This window comes from Tachypleus tridentatus, chromosome 5 (assembly GCF_004210375.1).
Source record: "Tachypleus tridentatus isolate NWPU-2018 chromosome 5, ASM421037v1, whole genome shotgun sequence".
Lineage (NCBI taxonomy): Eukaryota > Metazoa > Arthropoda > Merostomata > Xiphosura > Limulidae > Tachypleus > Tachypleus tridentatus.
Genome location: NC_134829.1, coordinates 1106878 through 1127473, shown reverse-complemented (window position 1 = coordinate 1127473; position 20596 = coordinate 1106878). Strand labels below are relative to the sequence as shown.

General features: G+C 31.6%; 1 protein-coding gene across 2 annotated transcripts; it reads right to left on the bottom strand.

The window, feature by feature from the left end:
* Positions 1-1906: 1906 nt before the first annotated feature.
* LOC143250391 (anoctamin-9-like) lies at positions 1907-18951 on the bottom strand. Of its 2 annotated transcripts, XM_076500844.1 has the most exons (5): positions 18746-18943; positions 10892-10996; positions 9221-9329; positions 8601-8761; positions 1911-2182 (listed from the first exon to the last, which is right to left on the bottom strand). In XM_076500844.1, exons 2-5 carry the CDS (start codon positions 10899-10901, stop codon positions 2145-2147), a joined length of 318 nt encoding a protein of 105 aa, XP_076356959.1. In that variant the 5' UTR covers positions 10902-10996; positions 18746-18943; the 3' UTR covers positions 1911-2144. The 2 variants fall into 2 exon arrangements, with proteins under 2 accessions (XP_076356960.1, XP_076356959.1); XM_076500845.1 differs by lacking the exon at positions 9221-9329 and having other exon boundaries at positions 1907-2182; positions 18746-18951.
* Positions 18952-20596: the final 1645 nt, after the last annotated feature.

Below are 20596 nucleotides of genomic sequence, written 5' to 3'. Positions count from 1 at the left end.
TTAGCTAAGCCTAATCCCAACTGGATGCAACTAATACTAATGAAAGGAAATTACAACTTAACCCTTTTCCTACAAGAAGCTAAGTATAATATACAAAAGTTCTACACATGCACATAGTCAAGTATATATGCTAACTTTTGACACAACGTTCACATCTTCTACAAAATAGGTAGGTATTTAGTAAAGTGCAGGTATTTTGTATACAAAGAATCAGATTTTTTATGAACTATTTATGCTTTAAAGATTTGTTTGTGGAAATAGAATCTGTTTTGTTACTAGTCTGACTACAATGTGCTAAGATCTGGAATTTTGTATATCTCAGTGGCTGGTTGGCTGATTTAGTATTTTATGGCACAAAGGAGCTAGGCTATCTGCGCCCAACTCTGGGAAAACAAGTAAAATTCATAAAAAACAAATGAAAGTAAAACAAAACAGCAAGTAAAACCATAAATAGCATAAAACCAATGTTTACATCTAGTCTACAAGCGTTTAAGAGAAAACTACAGTAACAAAAGTAAATACTTGAGCTGTCTGTAGCATAATGAGTAATTACCATAACCCACCAAAGAAGACAAACAAAGTAAGTCACGAACCACCCCGTCAGTCACCTGAACTTGGCCTTTCTAGTCCTCTTCTGGGTTATGTGTCATTACAGCCACTATCAAAAAAGTAGGTAATAAAAAGTGTTAAAAGCAAAATTGTAATAAAAACTGGCCAGAGCGACTGTGAAGGTAGTTCAAACAGCAGCATTAGTCACCTGAAGTTGGCCTTTCCAGTTCAAGAATTTAATGTTCGGACCATTTTCTAAATTTAAAATGAACTACTAGAGGAGTTGTGACTCTTAAAATGGAACCACAATAAAAAGATTAAATGAAAGAAATATAAAACACTTAAATCACATTATTAAAAAAGATTAATGGCTGTTAAAAAACTAAAAACATTATCAAAGTGGACAGTGTCACCTTCACCAATAACACTGTCTAATGTTATGGAAAACCTTGGGACAGAACATGTTTAAAATAGTTCCGTCGTGGAAATTAAATAGCGATGGCAGAGAAAGTACAATGTGTACTATAGTAATTTGAGTGTTACACAAACTACACCTTAATGCATCAGTTCCAGATAAAAGGAAGCGATGTGTTAAAAACTGACCAATCCAGTCAGAACAACTTCCTCCTTCGAACCTTACGGAAGCAAGGTGGCCAAACTCCACTATAGGGTTTTATTTGGAAAAGCTTGTTTTCCTATTGTTCACTTCAAAGTCGACTGCCAGCTGGCACAGAGCGAGGAGTCTTGAATAAGGGACCATAGTCCATGTATGGAATAGGCACAGCGATGATAGTGCCAGAGCAGATAGATTTAGCTGCAGTGTCGGTGAGCTCTTTCCCATGAATACCGACGTAGCCCAATATCCAGAAAAACTGGATAGAAGTAGATGTTAAAGAGAAATGGGCCAGTTGGTTTTGAATATCAGCAAGAACAGGGTGGTGAACCAGCGTGAAGCAATTCCATGGCCTGAAAGAGAACTAAGCAAGTCAGTATAGATAGTGCAGATTGAGTACTGCCTTAAATACACAGATAATATTTACTGGAAAAACAGATAGAAGTTTGGTTAAAAACAATGAACACAATATTCTCACAACTTTAAGTACTTATAATTGAGAACTTCCAACACTGGCACTTGGTTGACCCTAGCTCAAGTGGACTAGCCGACCACCACGAGGAATTCAAGGCCAAAGTGGTGTGTTACGGTTTGGACCCCTCAACCACAAGGACCCTCTTCTCCCCTTCACAGGTCGCCCGCCACTTGAAAGCAAACCTGCGTGGATCATCGTCAGGTTCATCGTTTTTCTTTGTGAGACCTGCGATGACCCGAACAGGATCGAAACATTGTTAAAGAGCTCTTCTATGTAAAGTGTTTTCTCAGCCCAAACGAGCCGTTTTTGCATATAAACCTTCAACTTCTTTACGGACTTCCTAAAATATAGTAGTATATAGTAACATCAAAACAGTTTACATAAAACTTACCATCACGTCCAACTTCTCTGTCAGGATTTTTACAGTCTCGTGAGGCGTGTCCATCTTCACCATGCTTAGAAGCAACCAGATTTACTTCTCCTGTCCTCTCCTACATTAGGACAGTCTCATGACATGTGTCCATCTTCACCACACTTACAACATCCTGTTAAGATGGTTAAAAAATACTATGCAACTACATGCATGTATTATCACCCTAACTGAAAATAAATTAAAATTTAACACAGAATTTAAGAAATAATATAATGTTACATGTTTTTCATGTTGATTTAAAAATTTATAATAATCTATATTAGTGTTGCAAGTTGAAATCATTAGTTAGAATTGATACATTCTCAAACTAAGGAGTCATGTTAAAGCAGAAATTTAAATTCTAACAAAGTAACAGGATGCATGTTCAAAACAACTTACAAAACTTCTCCCAGAGAATTTAAATGTAAAGATGAGCCACAGTGAACCTCATAATAAAGATTGTATTGTTCTATAATTCTGTATAAAACTTCAAAGTTATGTATATAGCCATCCCCAATTCTTAATTAATATACTAGAGGAAATGAAGCTACTTCAATATCACACACTACTCATGTCTAACAAAGTGACATGTAACTGTCACTCTTATAGCACACTCATGTTTCTATGGCAACAGGTTACAAGTTATAAAATCTTATATTAATAGTTTTAACATTCTAAAGTCTGGGCAGCATCCATCCTAATCAAGTAAGAATACTGATTCTAAGCTATCCAACCTAAGTATCTGCAAGAGCTAAGTCATAAGAATCAATCAGTTAATAACCGTTTCTTCATTAATATTATAAATATAATCTTATATGAAATTGTTTTTGGTCTCAGTTTCTTTACACAGGTAGTTCACTACTGCCCATGTTTCACACAGATTACTGTAAACTGCAATACTCTTAAAACAAATGCAACCATGAAGAAAACTTGTTTATGGTTTTAGTTTCTTTCAGACAGGTAGTTCACTAATGCCAGTTGTTACATGTAATATTATACTCCGTTGATATCAAACTGGCATGTTTAACGATTCTTGTGAACAACAAACAGCTTTTTCTGAATCAGTACGTTTTCAGTTTTCTCCCAGTTTATAATAGTCATCAATAACAACTTGCTATAAAAGAAAATGGAACATAAAACATTATAGCAGAACTGAAAATCTTTCAAAACACTACAACTTAACAGATGATGAAAGTATTATATTTGTATTTATATAAAAAAAAAAAAGTTTAACCTATCATATGTAATTAACAAGATAATTATCGCCCGTTAACACTAGTCACAGATTATAATTACATCAGAATTAATCAATAACTGGTATACCTGAGCAGCATAGGTTCAGTGCACAATTTGACTGATATAAAAAGATGAAATCCCATACTTCTTACAAACTCAAATGAAAACAAGTTAGTTTGTATGATACACCAGTATACACAATGTTTTTGTTAAAGCACACCATTAGTTTTCATACTCTTGTATTAACAAACATCCTTTAGAATTCCCAATTTTCAAATGTAAACAACTTTAGACAATAAGAAGCCTTGATATTATCAAATTTTCTGCTTAGCACCATTTAAAAAATCACATTTAACATGAACTGAACATGATGAAATCCTACAATTCTACCTCTCCACCAATAGGAGAGCAACACAACCTTCTTGCACAACATCTCCCCTTAAACACTTGCACTCGATATAATGTCATTCTTACAAGAGGCATGAAGAAAGAACACCAGAAGTGAGGAGGATGGATAGGAATCTATCACAGGTGAGTGTCCATCCGAAACACATTCTCAGGTCACAAAAATGTTAACTGCTGAGACGATATCTCTTCTGTATAAACCAAACATATGGAAACCTACATAAAATGGTGGAGAGGTTGATGCAAACATTAAACCTATATGAGATCCTTACAGAAAGAAAATTAAGTATGGCACTTAACAGCAAGGGCTCTATACGGCATGAATCTATGGGAGACTATCTAATCTTGATCACTATTCTCCAACTAAAGGCAAAAGACCCCTATGTATCACAGAGATGAATGAAATATCATCATAACCAACAAAGCACACAAGTTATCAGTGAGCCCAGATGTGTAGTGTTGTTATGGCACAATCAGACCATACAATGTGTGGTTCACCTAAAATCGACTTGACACTCTTGCTGCAACAGGGCTGTTTGGAGACAGATCTAAACTATACAAGCAGTATCACAATGAATGAGAAACTCTCTAATGTTCACCACCCTAGTAGCTAGAAATCTGAACAAGCGAAGAAGAATTTACACTTGGGAGACCTGGGGATGTATCAAGATCCTCATCAGATACCTGCCAGAAAGGTCTTTTACTAGTAACATGAGACTATTTTTAAAAGTCTGAAAAAGCAAGAAGAAAAGAAAAGGCAGTGTGAAGATTGAAAAAAAAATAGCTTAGAGTTAAAACTCAGCAAGAAATAAAACAGGTTTTTAAAGATAATGTATGAAAGACATGTGAGAATCATCCACATGCACTAACATACAGGAAATAATATCCAAATTGAAGGCTTATCCACACTGTAATAGTAGCAAACAACAGATCTAGACAATGAAAGGTCCAACGGTAGAATAAAAAAATAGCAGGAGCCCTTAAAATACGTACGTGCCAAATAACACCAAGACAAGATGCAAAGATGAGTCTAAATGAGTATATAGGAAAGAAACAGGAGGGAGGGAAATAGGATGAAAAGTACAATCACCATCCCAAGTAATAGAAGTCTTAGAAAAGAAGCCTGGTCTGGGTAAAGTAAGTATGAGTACAATGTAAGACTGTGAAAAACACTAATGATATTAAAATCAGACCAATGGAGACCATAGGTAAGGAGATGGAAATATGTCTAGAAGCCAATAATTCAAACACAGCATGTGTCAGAGAACATAAAATCATTGTCAGGTCCCAACGAGGCATGAAAAGGGTCGGAATAAAATGGGGAAGGCAAAATGTAGAAATCCAAGCTGTCCAATAACCAGCTGGAGTGAAGATTGATAGTCCATAGCTAAACAACCACGTGAAAAGGACTGAGCGATGAGTCACCATAGAACAGGAAGGAAGTGGTAGACAAAACATTGGTGAAAAGTTTGCCACTTCTGTTGACAGAAAGAAGAAAAAAAAACGAAGGACAAGAGGAATGTGATATAGAAAGTGGTACACAGTTGGAAAGTATAGGTGGTTATAAACCAGGCAAATCCCATTCAATGTGTGAAGTTGGAGCAGGTATATAAGAAAATGATGAGACCAGTTCTGGCTAAGAGCTTCAACTGTCAGAGCTCAAGAAAAAAGTCTGGTGTTGAGATAAGTGGCAAAAGCCTCCAAGAGAGACACAGCAAACCTGAAAAAACACCTGAAAGAAAGAATCTGGTCCAGCCAAGAGAGTGAATATGCCATAAGCACATGGCAAATATCAATGGGAATAAATCACAAACAACATGTGGAAACAAAGTCCTTAAATGGGTAACCCCCAATACTTGATGTAAGAAACAAGTGCAGAATTTTCAGAGTAGATCATGTACAAATAATTCACAAGAAGAGACAAGAAATGAGAAAATCATGAAGAAACTGCATGTATCTCATAGGAGTGCCTGGAAAAGTGGAGATCCAGTTATTAAGGGGGGAAGGGAAACAAATGGATGCTTAATGTGGTGTTGGCGTGATCATATCACCAGGATAAATCCTCAAGAAGAGAAAGGAGGAGATACACAAACACGACAACTGTGGCGGTTATTACTTTGTGATTGCAGTCACTTTTTCCTCAATCAAGAAATCTGTGAGTAGCTCGTGTGCATTATGTAGTTCATTGAGATAATGTGAGCTAGATGTTTTCCAACCTGTTTGGAAGGCATATTAGTTAACCTTAGTTTATAGAGCAATAACACTGTTACAAAAAAGGCTATTTAGAATAAACAAATGTAGTTTCATATTACAATCTGAAATCATTACAGAAAAACAAAAAAGATAATTTTGATTTATTTTAATGGTTACAAGATTGGTCATATTGACAAACCTCACACAGAGTTTGGGTAGAATAATACAAAATACATTCTAGTTTTACTGATCAAAATGTTTCACGTTTATTTATGATGTTTAAATTTAAATTTCAGATGAGTGATGCACCCACAGTAGTCAATTTTCTGATTCCACACATTCACAGACTCTTGCAGTAAAAGAGACTTCATTATAAATTATGTTTTTCTCAACAAATGATTCAATCATTATTCACAGTTGACACAATTTTTATGAAGATACACAAAACGTATCATAAATTTAGGGTCACAAACTTGGCTGATTCAACCAAGCCCATAGTGAGAAGAAATGATGGTAATGGTTGGTCTCACTGTCTGTTGGTTATGGGTTCAAATCCCTGTCCCAAAACATGTTCATACTTTTACCCATTGAGATGTTGTAACATTAAAATCCATTACACTCTTTGTTGATAAAAATAGTAGTTCAAGAGTGGTAACTAACTAACTGTCTTCTCTTTGGTATGTCATTGCTAAATTAGGGATGGCTAATGCAGTTAGCCCTTAAGTACCTTTGGCCAAAATACAAAACTAACCAAACATTAAAAAATATTAAAACACTAAATGTACAGAATACCACCTGACTAAAAATCACAAAGATTTAGAGCAAATAAAATCCAAAAAGCTCAAACATCTAATTAGCTAAATTTATCAATTATCTGTAATATCATATGGGATGAATCATACTTTAATCACTCATTTGTATTCTAGACTTCCTGTTGGTTATAAATTTAAGAAGACTTAGCCTCAGAAAAATGTATTAACATTTTGTAAATTTGAGCAAGGTGGGTGTGGCAAGAGGTTCTTGCATTTTCATTGGTTGCTCTGAAGTTCCATATGATTGAAGCATATAAAATTTAGAAGATTAATGACATTTTACATAACATTTAAATAGTTTAAGGGGGGAAGTTCAAAAGAGGAAATAACTGAAGAACAAATATTCAAATTCTCACACCAGAGTAATTTAAAGTTGTTTTTAAATATTTTCTTATATTATTAAGAACTTAAAATTTATATAATATTAAAAGCTGCATTATCATCTATGGTTTCTTGTCAAGTTTGTTCGTACATCAAGGTAGATAAGTGGTTTAATTATATTCTGAACGTAACTTACTGAAACATCATGACACTTCAGTTTGACCAGCCCGTGTGCTAAGAGTGTCTTGTTCGGATCATGAAAGGTGTCAACCAATGTACTTATATAGTTTTATTTAGACTGTACTCTGCCCTTAAATACAAAATGATTAGTAAAGCATACTGCAAGTGATTCCAGTGCCAGCAGTAAGCCAAAACACAGAGACACAACCCATCTCAGTAACAACAAAACTGGAAACCATCAAGAAGTTTGACGAAAGCCAGACTTATGTTCTCATCATCAGCTACAGCAACTATCAAGAAAGAAAAAATTATCTTTTAAGTTACTAAATCGGTATTGCCCTAAGATAATGGATAGCAAAGGATGACTTGACAAATTAAAAAAAAGAGCATCATTTACACAGCCTAAAGGCGGCAAGTGCTAAAAGGGAAGCAACATCAATGTGCCAACCAGTTTAAAAGATATTATTGAACAAAGAGGATATATGACCCGTCAAGTTTTCAACGTTTGAGAGACTGATCTATATTGGAAGAGGATGCCAGACGGAACAGGTTTAAACAACAAAAACAATTTTGACAACTGGTTTACAACTTTGTCTGCCCTACAGTAAAGAGATGTTTTTCTATGGAAAATGTTTCCCATAAAGCACTAGTGGTTGATGACAACTCACCAAATCACCCTAACAACCTGATTTACACATCAACAAACATTTCTGTGGAGTTTCTTACTCCAAACACCACTTCTTTGATCCAACAAATAAATGAATACATCATAGCCTCTTTTAAAGCATATAAATGATCAGATAAATGATCAGGGGCAGTGGACAGCAACAGAAACATCTGGGTCAGAGGTTTCTGGAAACCATTCAACATCAAGAATGTAAAGATGAATGCAGTTTGAAAAAAAAAACTGGCTAAAATATGTGTACAGTTTTCATCCCTCTTGTTAAAATAAATCACATCATTAGCACATCAGTTTGGATTTTAATGGAATTGATGAGCAACTACATACTACAAATCATACTACAAACAAATGACCAATGAAGTGCTGATAATACACTCACCAAAAATTGGCTGCTTACGAATAGAAAGATGAATAAGAACCAGAACCACAATTGTTTTTAAAACAAATGATGTCTCCCCTATTACAAGGCGATAATTATCTGGAGGTTATAAAAATTTTGTATGTGAAATTGGAACATTTTCTGATGCATACAAGTATTTTTAATCTTGAGATCAAAATTACTATGCATGTTGGATAGTCAACATGCAAAAAGAAAATAGGCACAAGAAAAGCATTACTTAAAAACGTCTTAAAACTAAATAACAAAAAATTTTCAGAGTCTGAAGAAGAGAATATTATTTATTCCTCTTCAGCTTTAACATGTAAATCTATATAATACTTACCCCAGAGTGACATAAAATCAAGAAATACAGCAGCACCATTGTCGAAAAGATGAGTTATTCTTGCAAAAGTGCACGTCTGGCCTAATCTTCCATATCTACATCCTTCTACGTCACACCGACGACATAATATGGTGTCCTTGTAGTCTTCACAAATTCCCTTACTATAAAAACAAATGCATTTTACTTTTAAGTCTATAGAAATAACACAGTACAGCTGGACACCCAAATCAACCATAATATACAATTATCAATTTCAATGATAATGCCACATAAAATAACTGATTAACTTAAATTATGTTTAAATCAATTTATCACAAAAATTATTTAAAATATTTTAAGATAAATTAATGGTTCAAAACATATCAACCAATAAAAATTAATGGTTCCAATTATTATTTTTTCCAATTATTCCAGCAACAAATGGCTTGTGTGAAAATAATTAATTAGCTAACCATTGATTAATTAGTCTAGTGATTAATCACTTACCACATTCCATCAATCATGTAGCTCTAAGTAACTGATTTATCCGAGGTATAATTTAGAAAATGATCAAACATGAGTTTTAAAAATAATAAACTGTTTGATTACTCTTTTATCTTTTTTCTCCCCCTTATTCATACCTGTGAGCATCACCCAATACAGTAAACACAACACTCCTACTAATGAAGCTTAAATCAGCATACAGGTGTAAAATCCAAGCCAAGGCCGATCTTAACTCCAAAATATTCCCTGAAAAAATTGAAAGGAACAAACACTAAAGTGATTCTTATCAAACAAAATATAGTGGGTACAATAGCTAATGAGAAACTCAAAAAAAATCCATCCTTAAGAATTTTTTTTATATATATAAAGATTTATCTCAATTTTAAACTCATGCTAAAATTAATAAAATTTATATATTTTTAATATTACAGTTTCCTAACTTCATTTGCAGAGCTTCTAGAATCTTCTAATTGAATATCAAGTCATTTTTGGTAAAACTTTATATGTTATGCATTATTTTCTCTACCCTTACACTATATGAGCTCAGGCCATTTGTTTAACCTTGTAACCACACCAAACAAAAATATGAAACAACATTTTTCATTTCTAAAATCCCTGCAGATTACAATAGAAGCTTATCATTATTTATCCTGACTACTGTCAGGCTTGCATCAGTTAAATATGACAACTTCCAATATACTAATCCTATGTAACAAGCTAGGAATCACCTTGTATACACTTAGTTCAAATTACAGCATAAAATTATGTAATACACACAATCTTCATACATATATACAAATATTGCAAATAAATTAATCTATTTCTTCATTTTTATTTTCTCGTGTTACCTAATAAGTATTTTTTTTACTTTTATAACAAACAAAATATGTACACAAAAAATAACAAAAATCTAGTACTTAATTGTGAATGCTGCAATTTCTTTTGTTCTCAAAGACTTAAAGTGTTGAGAAATGCTAACCCAAATTTTCACTGGGCTGTTTATTTTTTTTTCCCAAATTATTTATTAATTTCAAATATATACTTTAGAGCACAAACAATAATAAACACAAAGCATACAATGTCCTATAATTATTACAATTTAACTGGTTTTCTAACCAAACATTGTGCATTAAAACAATTTCCTTAGCTGGTTAAACTAAACTTAGTGATAGCAGATTTGAATCTACGTTCCGATAAACTTAAAAGCCATCCTGTGAACGAGATGGCATAAAACAGAAGATTAAATATTGGTTATCAATAATGTAATAGCAAATGTCAAAGACAGAGAGAGAGAGAGAGTTATTGACATTTTTCAAAGACTGCATGTAAGAAAACAGAGCTTTATGGGATAGCTTTATGTTATGTATTAGGAAAATCTGCATGTCTGAAAGTTGTATTCAATCTCAGTCAAGTGAAAAGACGATCCAAGATGAGCAACTTGGAACAAACAAGTGCCATCACGTGATACAGAAATGTGAACACCAAGACGTTAAAAATTAAAATATTTTACTTTCAAAATTCAGAAATTAAAACTATATTACATAATAGAAATATCTGATTAACTTTAGATCTACATTTATTTTGATTATTACCACATCTTTATAGAATTTTATAGCTCAATGAAAATAATACATTAGCAACACTGAGAATTCTCTCCCACCTATCAAGACTGACTCTCCTTACGTGTAATTATTGTATTTGTTTTTTTTTGGTAATTTCAATCTTTATGTAATGTTCAAAACTTTTACCAAGTGCTTTTTATATTAAATAAATAAATTCTGTCCAGGTAATTAATTATTAACACTCACTTGATGTCATCAAAAGGTTGTTCTTTATATATTGCCCAAACCAAAGCCCAGTTGTTCATTAACCATTTCCGAGGAGCTTTTTTCATCTGAAGAATCACATTCCCCTAAAATACGTCAAAGTAAATTGTCAACATAACTATTATTTTACTGATACAGGAAATGAAATATCTCCAAGCATAATGACAACTAATAAAAATATGATAAAGTGCACTTTACTGGAAAATAATATTAATAACAAACTACAGGAGAAACCCTATCACACAAATTCTTCAGGTCATGAAACTGATATAATACACACTGGCTGTAGAAATAACTGAGAACAATGCTTTTAACATGAAAAATTGTACTTTCTCAATACCTTATAAATATATAAGGCATGAAATAATTAAATATGAAAATATTTAATAAAACAATGTAAAGAGTGATTGCAATGATTTTTATTCATCACTATATATCATATAATATCTTGGAACCACGTTATCCTAAGTAACAAACCCAAACACGCACGTCAAGTACCTCAAAGTTGCCAGTGGCTACGTTTTTGTTTTTTTTAGTAGTTTAGGAACCCTATAACTATGTTATTATTTACCAAATTTTCATTTTCTTACTTTGATGAAATAGGGTTTCATTATACTCTTCTGTTGAACCATTGATAACAGGATTCAAAATTAAAGCTTACAGAGAAATAAAAAAAACTTATTGGATTGCTAATCTAAATACTGTTCAACCTTTTGAACTTAATCTAGAACCTGGAATCGATGATCTTCGTTCACTGGTTTCATCTTTGTCGAAAACAATATTCTTGTATCGCGAAAGCTGAATTTAGTAAAACATACTATTTGTTTAAGATAATTTTTCATATAAATTTTTATAAACTGATCAGTATATCTTTTTTAAACTGTCTCCAGGTGTTACCTTTACTTAAATGCTTAAGCAGAGTTTTAAATACACACATATTCAGCCATTTCTAAAGTAAAATATTCCTAACACATTTTCGCATACATTCTCACCATTGGTTATATTATACTGGAAATGAGACATTTACACCAGAACATAGAGAAATAGACATTTCTTGAAAAACCAGATGACCTTCCTGATGTTACTAAACTCATTTGATTACACCACCATTTCCAATATGTAACTGAAGATAGGTCCTCCTTCAAAAAGTGCTCAAATTACGGGGCATATATTTAATTTCTATCAAGACATTTTGAACCTACATGTTTTTACAACATCTTGAATAACATGTACAGTATATTGTCCAAATAAAGAAGCACACACACCTCCAATACTGGGTTACAGTCTTAGAGCAGAATTAATTGACTTTTTCCAAACTGTTTATTATCAATATGTATTGCATCACAACACATAACGTCGTGTTTTTGCCTGTTACAATATAGGACTGACCTAAACATTAGGGAAAGTTGCTTACGTTCTACATAAAATACAGAGTGGACCATACCTGAAATTATTTGATTTAACTGTGCATTGGTTTCCATTTCTGTGTGATTGTATCAGGAATAACCAGGGTTATTCATTTCTATTAAGACTTCTCGAACTTGCATGTTTTTCTAACACCATAATTATACTGTTCTCCTAATGTCTTTAGACAGTGGTTCTAAGTACAGGCAGTGAAACCATAAAATTAAAAGAAGAGTATGGGAAAATGCCAAGCTGAAACTTTGAAGAAAATAGAAAACCTAGCATTCAGAGAGGGAAAAACATATTTGTTCATTCTATTTCATATTTATCAGTTTCTCATTTCACTGCACATCAGTAATTTCATTACTGTTAGTATTAGGGTCAAAAAAATAGTATATAAAATATAGTTTTGCCAGAAAAATAGCTTTGAAAAAAGTATTTTTTTACTTTTAAGCATGGAAACTGATTCATTTAAGGCTTTGGAAATTCACAGATAGATTTTTATGGAAAATATTTTAATAGAAATATTGATTAATTGTGTACAATACAGTTATGGCTACCGAAAGATTGACAAATTTCATAAATGAATGTGTCATAAATTTAGAATTATAGTAAAAAATAGTACTAACAGCTCCACATGAGCAGGTGCTTCCCTACATAGGGTGTTAATATTATTTATCACTATAAATTTTTATATTTATGAATATCATTCGGCACTATTAACTTTTAGAACTCAAACTTAATCCAGTTGAAACTTACCAGATATTATCAAGTGTTAATAAGCAAAGGTAGCCAACTGATCAATCGGTACATTCTAGTAATTATAGCTTCTTGTTTTCTGTGTATTAACTTATGAATATTACACACTTCTAGTCAGTTTGCTATACAAAATCAGATTCATTAAGTGTTCACATCATCTGATAAATAACAAAACTTCTAGTACACACTAACAGTCTCATGTCAAACTACATTAAAAAATACAAGTCTCTAAATTTAAATTGTAAAGCTTAATATGACAGAAAAGTTCAGGTGAACGTTCCATCTTGGGATTTTATATATACACGAGAAAATAAATCAACAGCTGGTCAGTGCAAGGTCAAAACTAAATATAATGATAACAAGTATGAATCATTATAACCCAAAGGGTATTTTAAGATGCAGATATTTAAATATTAGCCCTAAAAGTACACACTAACTTTTAATTAACAGATTTCTTAACATTATTTCTACTAAATATTTGAGGGCTATCTGTGCAAGATGTCCCTAATTTAGACTAGAGGGAAGGCAGATAGTCATCACTGCCCACTATTAACTCTTGAGCTACTCTTTTACTAATGGATTGACTCTTATACTATAATGCCCCCACAGTTGAAAAGGCAAGCATGTTTGGTGTGACAGGAATTTAAATCTGCAACCCTTATGAAACTGTTGCTTTACTGTTACTATTTACTATTGTAAATGTAAGATATGAAGGGCTTTAAACACAAAGTATATCCCTGCTGGACTATATAATTTAAGAATATATAAGTAAATGAGAAAAGTAAGCTACCCAAATTTCAGATTCTCATTTGCGATTACTTTTAGCTCGTGTTTCTATCTTAAATGTAAATTTTAGTACCTTACTGTTCGTGTTAGGAAATCCTAACATGATATAGAAAAGTTACATCTTACAACCTTTGTTTTGTTACTTTTCAAAATTTAGAAGTTAAAACTGATTGGCCAAAAAATAAAAGTGAACTAAAAACTAAATTTATTGACATAGATTCATAAAAGCGTTTAATTCATTTTTGTGTACATGGCACGAGCAATGGTTCCAAGTTTAGACTAATAAAATCTACCATTACATAACTAAGATAAAGAGCATCAAATGGAATTTACTTTAGGTGTCTCAATTTATTTATACACCAGTTTGAATCACTGGTCTCAAGTTTTATAGCTGTAAAAACTCTGATAACTGTCATGACAGACAAAACCTATTTACCGATTGAACCGAAAACTGATAATTGTACACTGTTAATCACATGAATAAGTCATTTGATAAAATTCACTGTTTAATTGCACATATCCTGAAAAACACAGAACCCTGGAGTGAAAAGTATGGGTTTTGTGGCTGACCCCTTACTGCAAGTTCATAAGTTCACGATAGATCTACCATTCAGGAGGAAACCATTTCAATCTTCTCAATAATCTAAAAATAATTACAATATTACTTTCTAGTGCAACTGTTTGCAAAATCAACTGCTACATCTGCACTTGTCATCTCTAATTAAACAAGGAGAGACACCTAGTCAACACCATCCACTGCCAAGTCTTAGGTTACTCTTTTACCAACAAACAGTGTGACTGATCTTTACAATACAAGTTCCCTATAGTCAACAGGAAGAGCAAGGTTAACAGTTCTTATAAGATAGGATCTGTAGTTTTGTTTAGTTCTATTTCATAACTTTTTATAAGGATGAAGATTAGGAATTTTAATAAGTAGAAATGTGTGGTTTCATTTCTAATTCAAAAAATTAAGGACAACTGCCCAGCAAAAACAAATCTTTACACTTTATTTGCACCATTTGATAACAACATTAAACCCTACTGTTCCCAACCAAAATTTTAATATGTTCTTGCACCCCTCACTGTAATTATTCATTTAAGAATAAAAATGAAAAAACAATTATAAAAACAAATTTTTATTATTAGTTTTTAATGATATATAAACAAAAACAAACATTTGGAAAAGAAAAAATATTACAACAAACCCTACATGGCCTACAAAAAAATAAATTTTCATCCATACATGAAATTTCTTTGAATTTGAAATGTTCATAAGCCAATTTAAATTTAATGACTCTTTTGTTCTTCTTTATTCCTTACAAGTTTTTCAAAGCATGGCACAATTTTTGAATATATAGGACAGTACGCTTGATATAAACAAAAAAAATTGAAATGTTATCTCCCACCTCCAAGGGATGCGAGCACCCCTGGTTGGGAACCACTGCATTAAACATTATATGTCATTCAAATACAATGTCAGTATTTTAATATTAAAAACTTACATTTTTTTTTAAATCATGCATCAGATAACTTTCACATTTACATATGTATTTCAGAAAGTTATCACATTAACACCACAGGTGTTAATAATATTGTGTAGTGATTATAATTTTGGTAGGTAAAAATTGATTTACTACAAGTAAGACCAAGAAATAAATTTTGTTTAAATTTCATACACATGTATAATTACATCCACAAATACTTGATTAAAACTTTATATACACATACAATTTAGTTTTTAGATCACAAATCTATGCAGCAAACAACAGTATATTATACAGAATTGAAACTTTATTTGTGTCAAATAGAAATATTAACACTAAAGAACTTCTCTAAATTACTAATTTGGTGTTTACAATATCGGAAAATTCTTTCAAGTTGAAACTTTTAAACTAACAAATGTTGTATTACCCCAAGACATTTTGAATAAATGGTTGGATGTTATAAACCAAACACAAAATACTTCACTGTTGATAGCATCATTGCAACAAAAATGTTGCTGATTTTCATAAAAATCTTTATCTTTGTGAGATTACATCATGATCAATGAGAAAGAAAAGGGAAATATAATGTAATTACAATCATCGTAAAATATAACCAATGTCCATTTTCCTTATTGGCTATCTACTTTCAATAAAAGTATCAGCTTTAATTACTCTTTTTTATGACTGTCTTTTCTCTTTCTTTTTCCAACCAATTCCTTCAGCTTTCCTAACAATGTTATATTAGAACCTGGTAATGATAAAATCCATATATAATTTAATTTTACCATTATTTAAGCCGTAACTGCATTAGCCAATTAACTCTAAGGTCTCATTTTAATAGCCTTCATTTATATTTACATTATACAATTGGCATGTTTCTCAAACCAATTATTTAATGAAACGGTTTAACTGTTAAGGAAACTGGTATCTTTACACTTAATAACACATTCATTCACTTTATTAACACATAAAATTATGTACAATTAGAAGATGTTTCACAGATAATATTCAATTCCACAAAAAAATGTTTGACATATATAAATTTAAATTTTTCAACCTTTTTATCACACTCATTTTTATTAGTCAAATAATGCGTATAATGTTTACACACACACATGGACAAAAAGCAAAATCACCTAGCAAAAGCAAATATACCCCACAATTTAAAAAATCAAGAAACCATATCAGGCCGCATATCACATATACCCAACATCAGCAGAAAAATAACCAACATTTGGCAAAAAAACTAGCAACAAAATATGACATTCCAGTTAATACCAAATTTATTCAAAAACCAGGCACATGACTAAGGTCTATACTATATAAAAACTACACTGATAAATACAACACCAACATTATAAAATACAATGTGATAACTGCCAACTTCTATGTTGGAAAAACAAGTAGAGAAATGAAAACCAGATTCAACAAACACAAAAAGTCACCTTCACGTTTTTAAATACTGCAAATCAAATAAACACAACATAACCATAGAAAACACCCAAACAAACAAACAAATGCAAAATTAAAGAAGCCTTCCTATACAACAACTCAGGCACAAAATGAAGGTGGTCCTTTGTATTGGTTTATATCTAAATATAATCAAACATCTAAACATGCCCTCTACACAACCACCTTCAAACATGTAGTCAGCAACCCTTTCTTTCTTTGTGAACAAGAAGATGACTGAAGAAAGTCAAAACATTGTTTGTTTTCTCTACCCATACCAGCCGTTTTTCAATATATAATTTTCTTTACAAGTGGGTTTGTCTCGTCGTCACGGAATATGTGATTTGGATTGTCTACCAATCCATTTCCTACTCAGTTGCTCTACATGTTTATCAAAGGTCCACTCATGTATCAAAGGGGAAGAGTTGGTTTCCTTCTAACTTGTCAAACTCTAAACTTTTAAGTTTGAGGAAGAAACAGGAAAATGACCCCCACAGAATGCCTTAAAAAAAAATTCAAGTGCTCATCTACCCACATCATGAAAAATTACATCAGAGATGTAAGAATATATGGTAAACGCTGATTAGAATATTTCAATGGGATTCATAAATTATTGCAAAATTGTATGGATATATTTGCACGTAGTGTTTTTTTCAAGTAAACAACATATGGTGGGAGAATACTTTAAAAAATTATAAGTCAAAAAGTAGATTGAACACCATCCTGACTTTTTTTGTAGATCATATTCAGAGATGTAAGAATATATGGTAAATATCTGAAAAGGCTGAATAACTGGTGACATGGTCAAACTGTGACCTGAAGTAGGGCTATTTTTAGCTAAATCATAAACTACCGGAGACCTAATGAACCTTTATGTACAACAGATATGTTATAGAAAATTTGAAAAGAAAATAACAAAAAATTAATTAAATTTTACAAGGCTACAGCCTACATATTCATTACAACATTGTAATGAGAAACTATTAGAAATATTGATCTAATCTTTGGCAATTTTTCATTATATTAGCACATATGAATTTTTTCAAGGCATTCTGAAAAATTCTTCAAAATCTGGATGATTTGACATGGGCATGTTTCTTATACTTTACCCTATCTTGCAGTCCTCATTCAAAGCAAATTAAGATAAGCCTGTATTACGATGGGACAAATTCATTTCAAATCAAGATATCACAGTTGTAAGATGTATATTTGTTCAGCAATATATTCAAATGGTAGTAACATAATGGTCATAACAAAAAAAAAAAGTAACTTTTACCACTTCTCCATAGTCATTAAGAAAGATGGTGACCCACTAGTAAATAAATCACTTTTCACGTTTCAGTTAGTAAATATCCCAGTTTGAAAATATAACAATCTACAATTAATTCAAGATTTGTTACACCCAGAAAATAAATAGAAAGCAACAAATTGTTAATGTTTAATTAGTATATAAGAAGTTTTTCATTTCAATAATAATAATCTTACATGAAAATAACCAAATTTTAACAGCACTTCACAGAGATCATTATTTTCTGGTAAAGAACACTCATTTTTTGATTGGTATGCAATTGGTATACAATTGGTATATTGTAATTTCAGGTGTTTTGTTCGTCTCAACTGTATTGAGTTTATTTCACGCATAAACCTAGTTACATCATGACAAAGTACAATAAATGTATTACTCTTAAAATTGTTCAAAACGTTATCTTCTTCAAACTTTCAACACAAAAATAAAACTTTTTCAACTTTCTTAACCTAAAAATAATCTAAGATCGAAACGTTGTTCTCCACTTTTATAGTTTTAAATGAGATACATTTTTACAAACGATTTAAATAGCCCACAATTGCCTCAAAAAATAACAATAGCGGTGTTTCTGCATTGAACAGGGTTATAGAGAAAAGAGGCTTAGATTGGATCGTTTAGGGTTAGAATATAAAATTTTGCTTTACTTACGTACGTATCACATCGAGATATTTGGATCACGTTAACGTCAAAGAGTTTTTGTGATATAACTTTAAACTGACTGACAACACTTTGTGATATCCTAAAAGTTACAAATTGTAATAAACTTTTTGTTATAAACGTTTGTTTTCAACCCTTTTCCAAAAACCTTTTTCATTTCTTGCGGTCTTTTGATGACGTAACTCACATAACTCACACGTGAGCATGCGTAGATATCAATAATTCTGAAAAACCTAGTTTCTGATAAAACCTCCAACTCGTTTATCCAGAAATGTACAGTAAAAAACAAGTTCGCTATATTAATTTTGAGAAATACCATTTTAATATCTTACACTTTAGAATCCAAATATACTTATATATTGTTTATATATGTGCATGCGCACACTCAAATTAATCAATAATTCTAGAAACCGTCAATAAACCGTGAAAGAAACACAAAAACTACGATTCAAACCGTAACTGAAACCTAAAAAAATAAACTTTCAAAAGAATATCTTTTTAATATCTTACACTTTAGAATCCTAATATATTTATTTACTGTTTTGATGACGTAACGCACAGAAATAGTAAGCATGCGCACATTCAAATCTATCAATAATTCTAGAAAACCGTCAATAAGCCTAGTTTTTGATAAAACCTCCAACTCGTTTATCCAGAAATGTACAGTAAAAAACAAGTTCACTATATTAATTTTGAGAAATACCATTTTAATATCTTACACTTTAGAATCCTAATATAACGTAACGCACATAAATTTTTGCAGAAGAGAGCATGCGTACATTCAAATATATCAATAATTCTGGAAAACCGTAAATAAACCGTGAAAGAAACAAAACACTACGGATGAAACTGAAACCTAAAATTATCTTCTAAAGGGTTTTGTTTCAAATTTCTTCATTAATGGTTTTTCTTTTAAGTTTAAGTTTCGATTTGAAATAACCAAAAACTACGGTTCAAACTAAAACTGAAACTTAAAAGAAAAGCCATTAATGAAGAAATTTGAAACAAAACCCTTTAGAAGATAATAGTGAAAACAGCATGAATATAGTCAAAAGACGAGGAAATTGAGACTAGAAACGCTTAAAACCGTTGTGAAGGATTAATTTTTCTAAAATGCTGGAAACAGCATAAAACAGTGTAAAAACCAGCGAATTGTGAATAGAAATTATTAAAACAAGTCTAAAAGAAGAATTCTTGTAAAACAGTGAAACAGCATAAAAATACTGTAAAAGTAAGCGAATTGAGACTAGAAACGCTTAAAACCATTCTTAAAAAACGCTCGAAACAGCATAAAACAGTATAAAAACCAGGGAATTGTCAATAGAAACTGCTAAAACCGGTCTAAAAAAAGAATTATTGTAAAACAGTGAAAGCAGCATTAAAATACTGTAAAAGTAAGCGAATTGGGACTAGATTCCTTTAAAAATGGACTAAAAGAAGAATTCTTGTAAAACGGTGAAAACAGCATAAATATAGTGAAAAGACAAGGATATTGAGACTAGAAACGCTTAAAACTGGTCTGAAAGAAAAATTCTTCTAAAACGCTGGAAACACGATAAAACAGTGTGAAAACCAGCGAATTGTGAATAGAAACTATTAAAACAGGTATAAAAGAAGAATTTCGCTTGGTTTTACAGTATTTTTATGCTGTTTTCACTGTTTTACAAAAATTCTTCTTTTATACCTGTTTTAATAGTTTCTATTCACAATTCGCTGGTTTTTACACTGTTTTATCGTGATTCCAGCGTTTTAGAAGAATTTTTCTTTTGGACCAGTTTTAAGCGTTTCTAGTCTCAATATCCTTGTCTTTTCACTATATTTATGCTGTTTTCACTGTTTTAC

Coding starts and splice junctions, on each gene's coding strand:
- LOC143250391 (XM_076500844.1), bottom strand. Junction 8,762..9,220: donor GTATTGGGTGATGCTCACAG/GTATGAATAAGG, acceptor TTGTTTTTATAG/TAAGGGAATTTGTGAAGACT. Junction 2,183..8,600: donor TGATTTTATGTCACTCTGGG/GTAAGTATTATA, acceptor CCATCTTAACAG/GATGTTGTAAGTGTGGTGAA.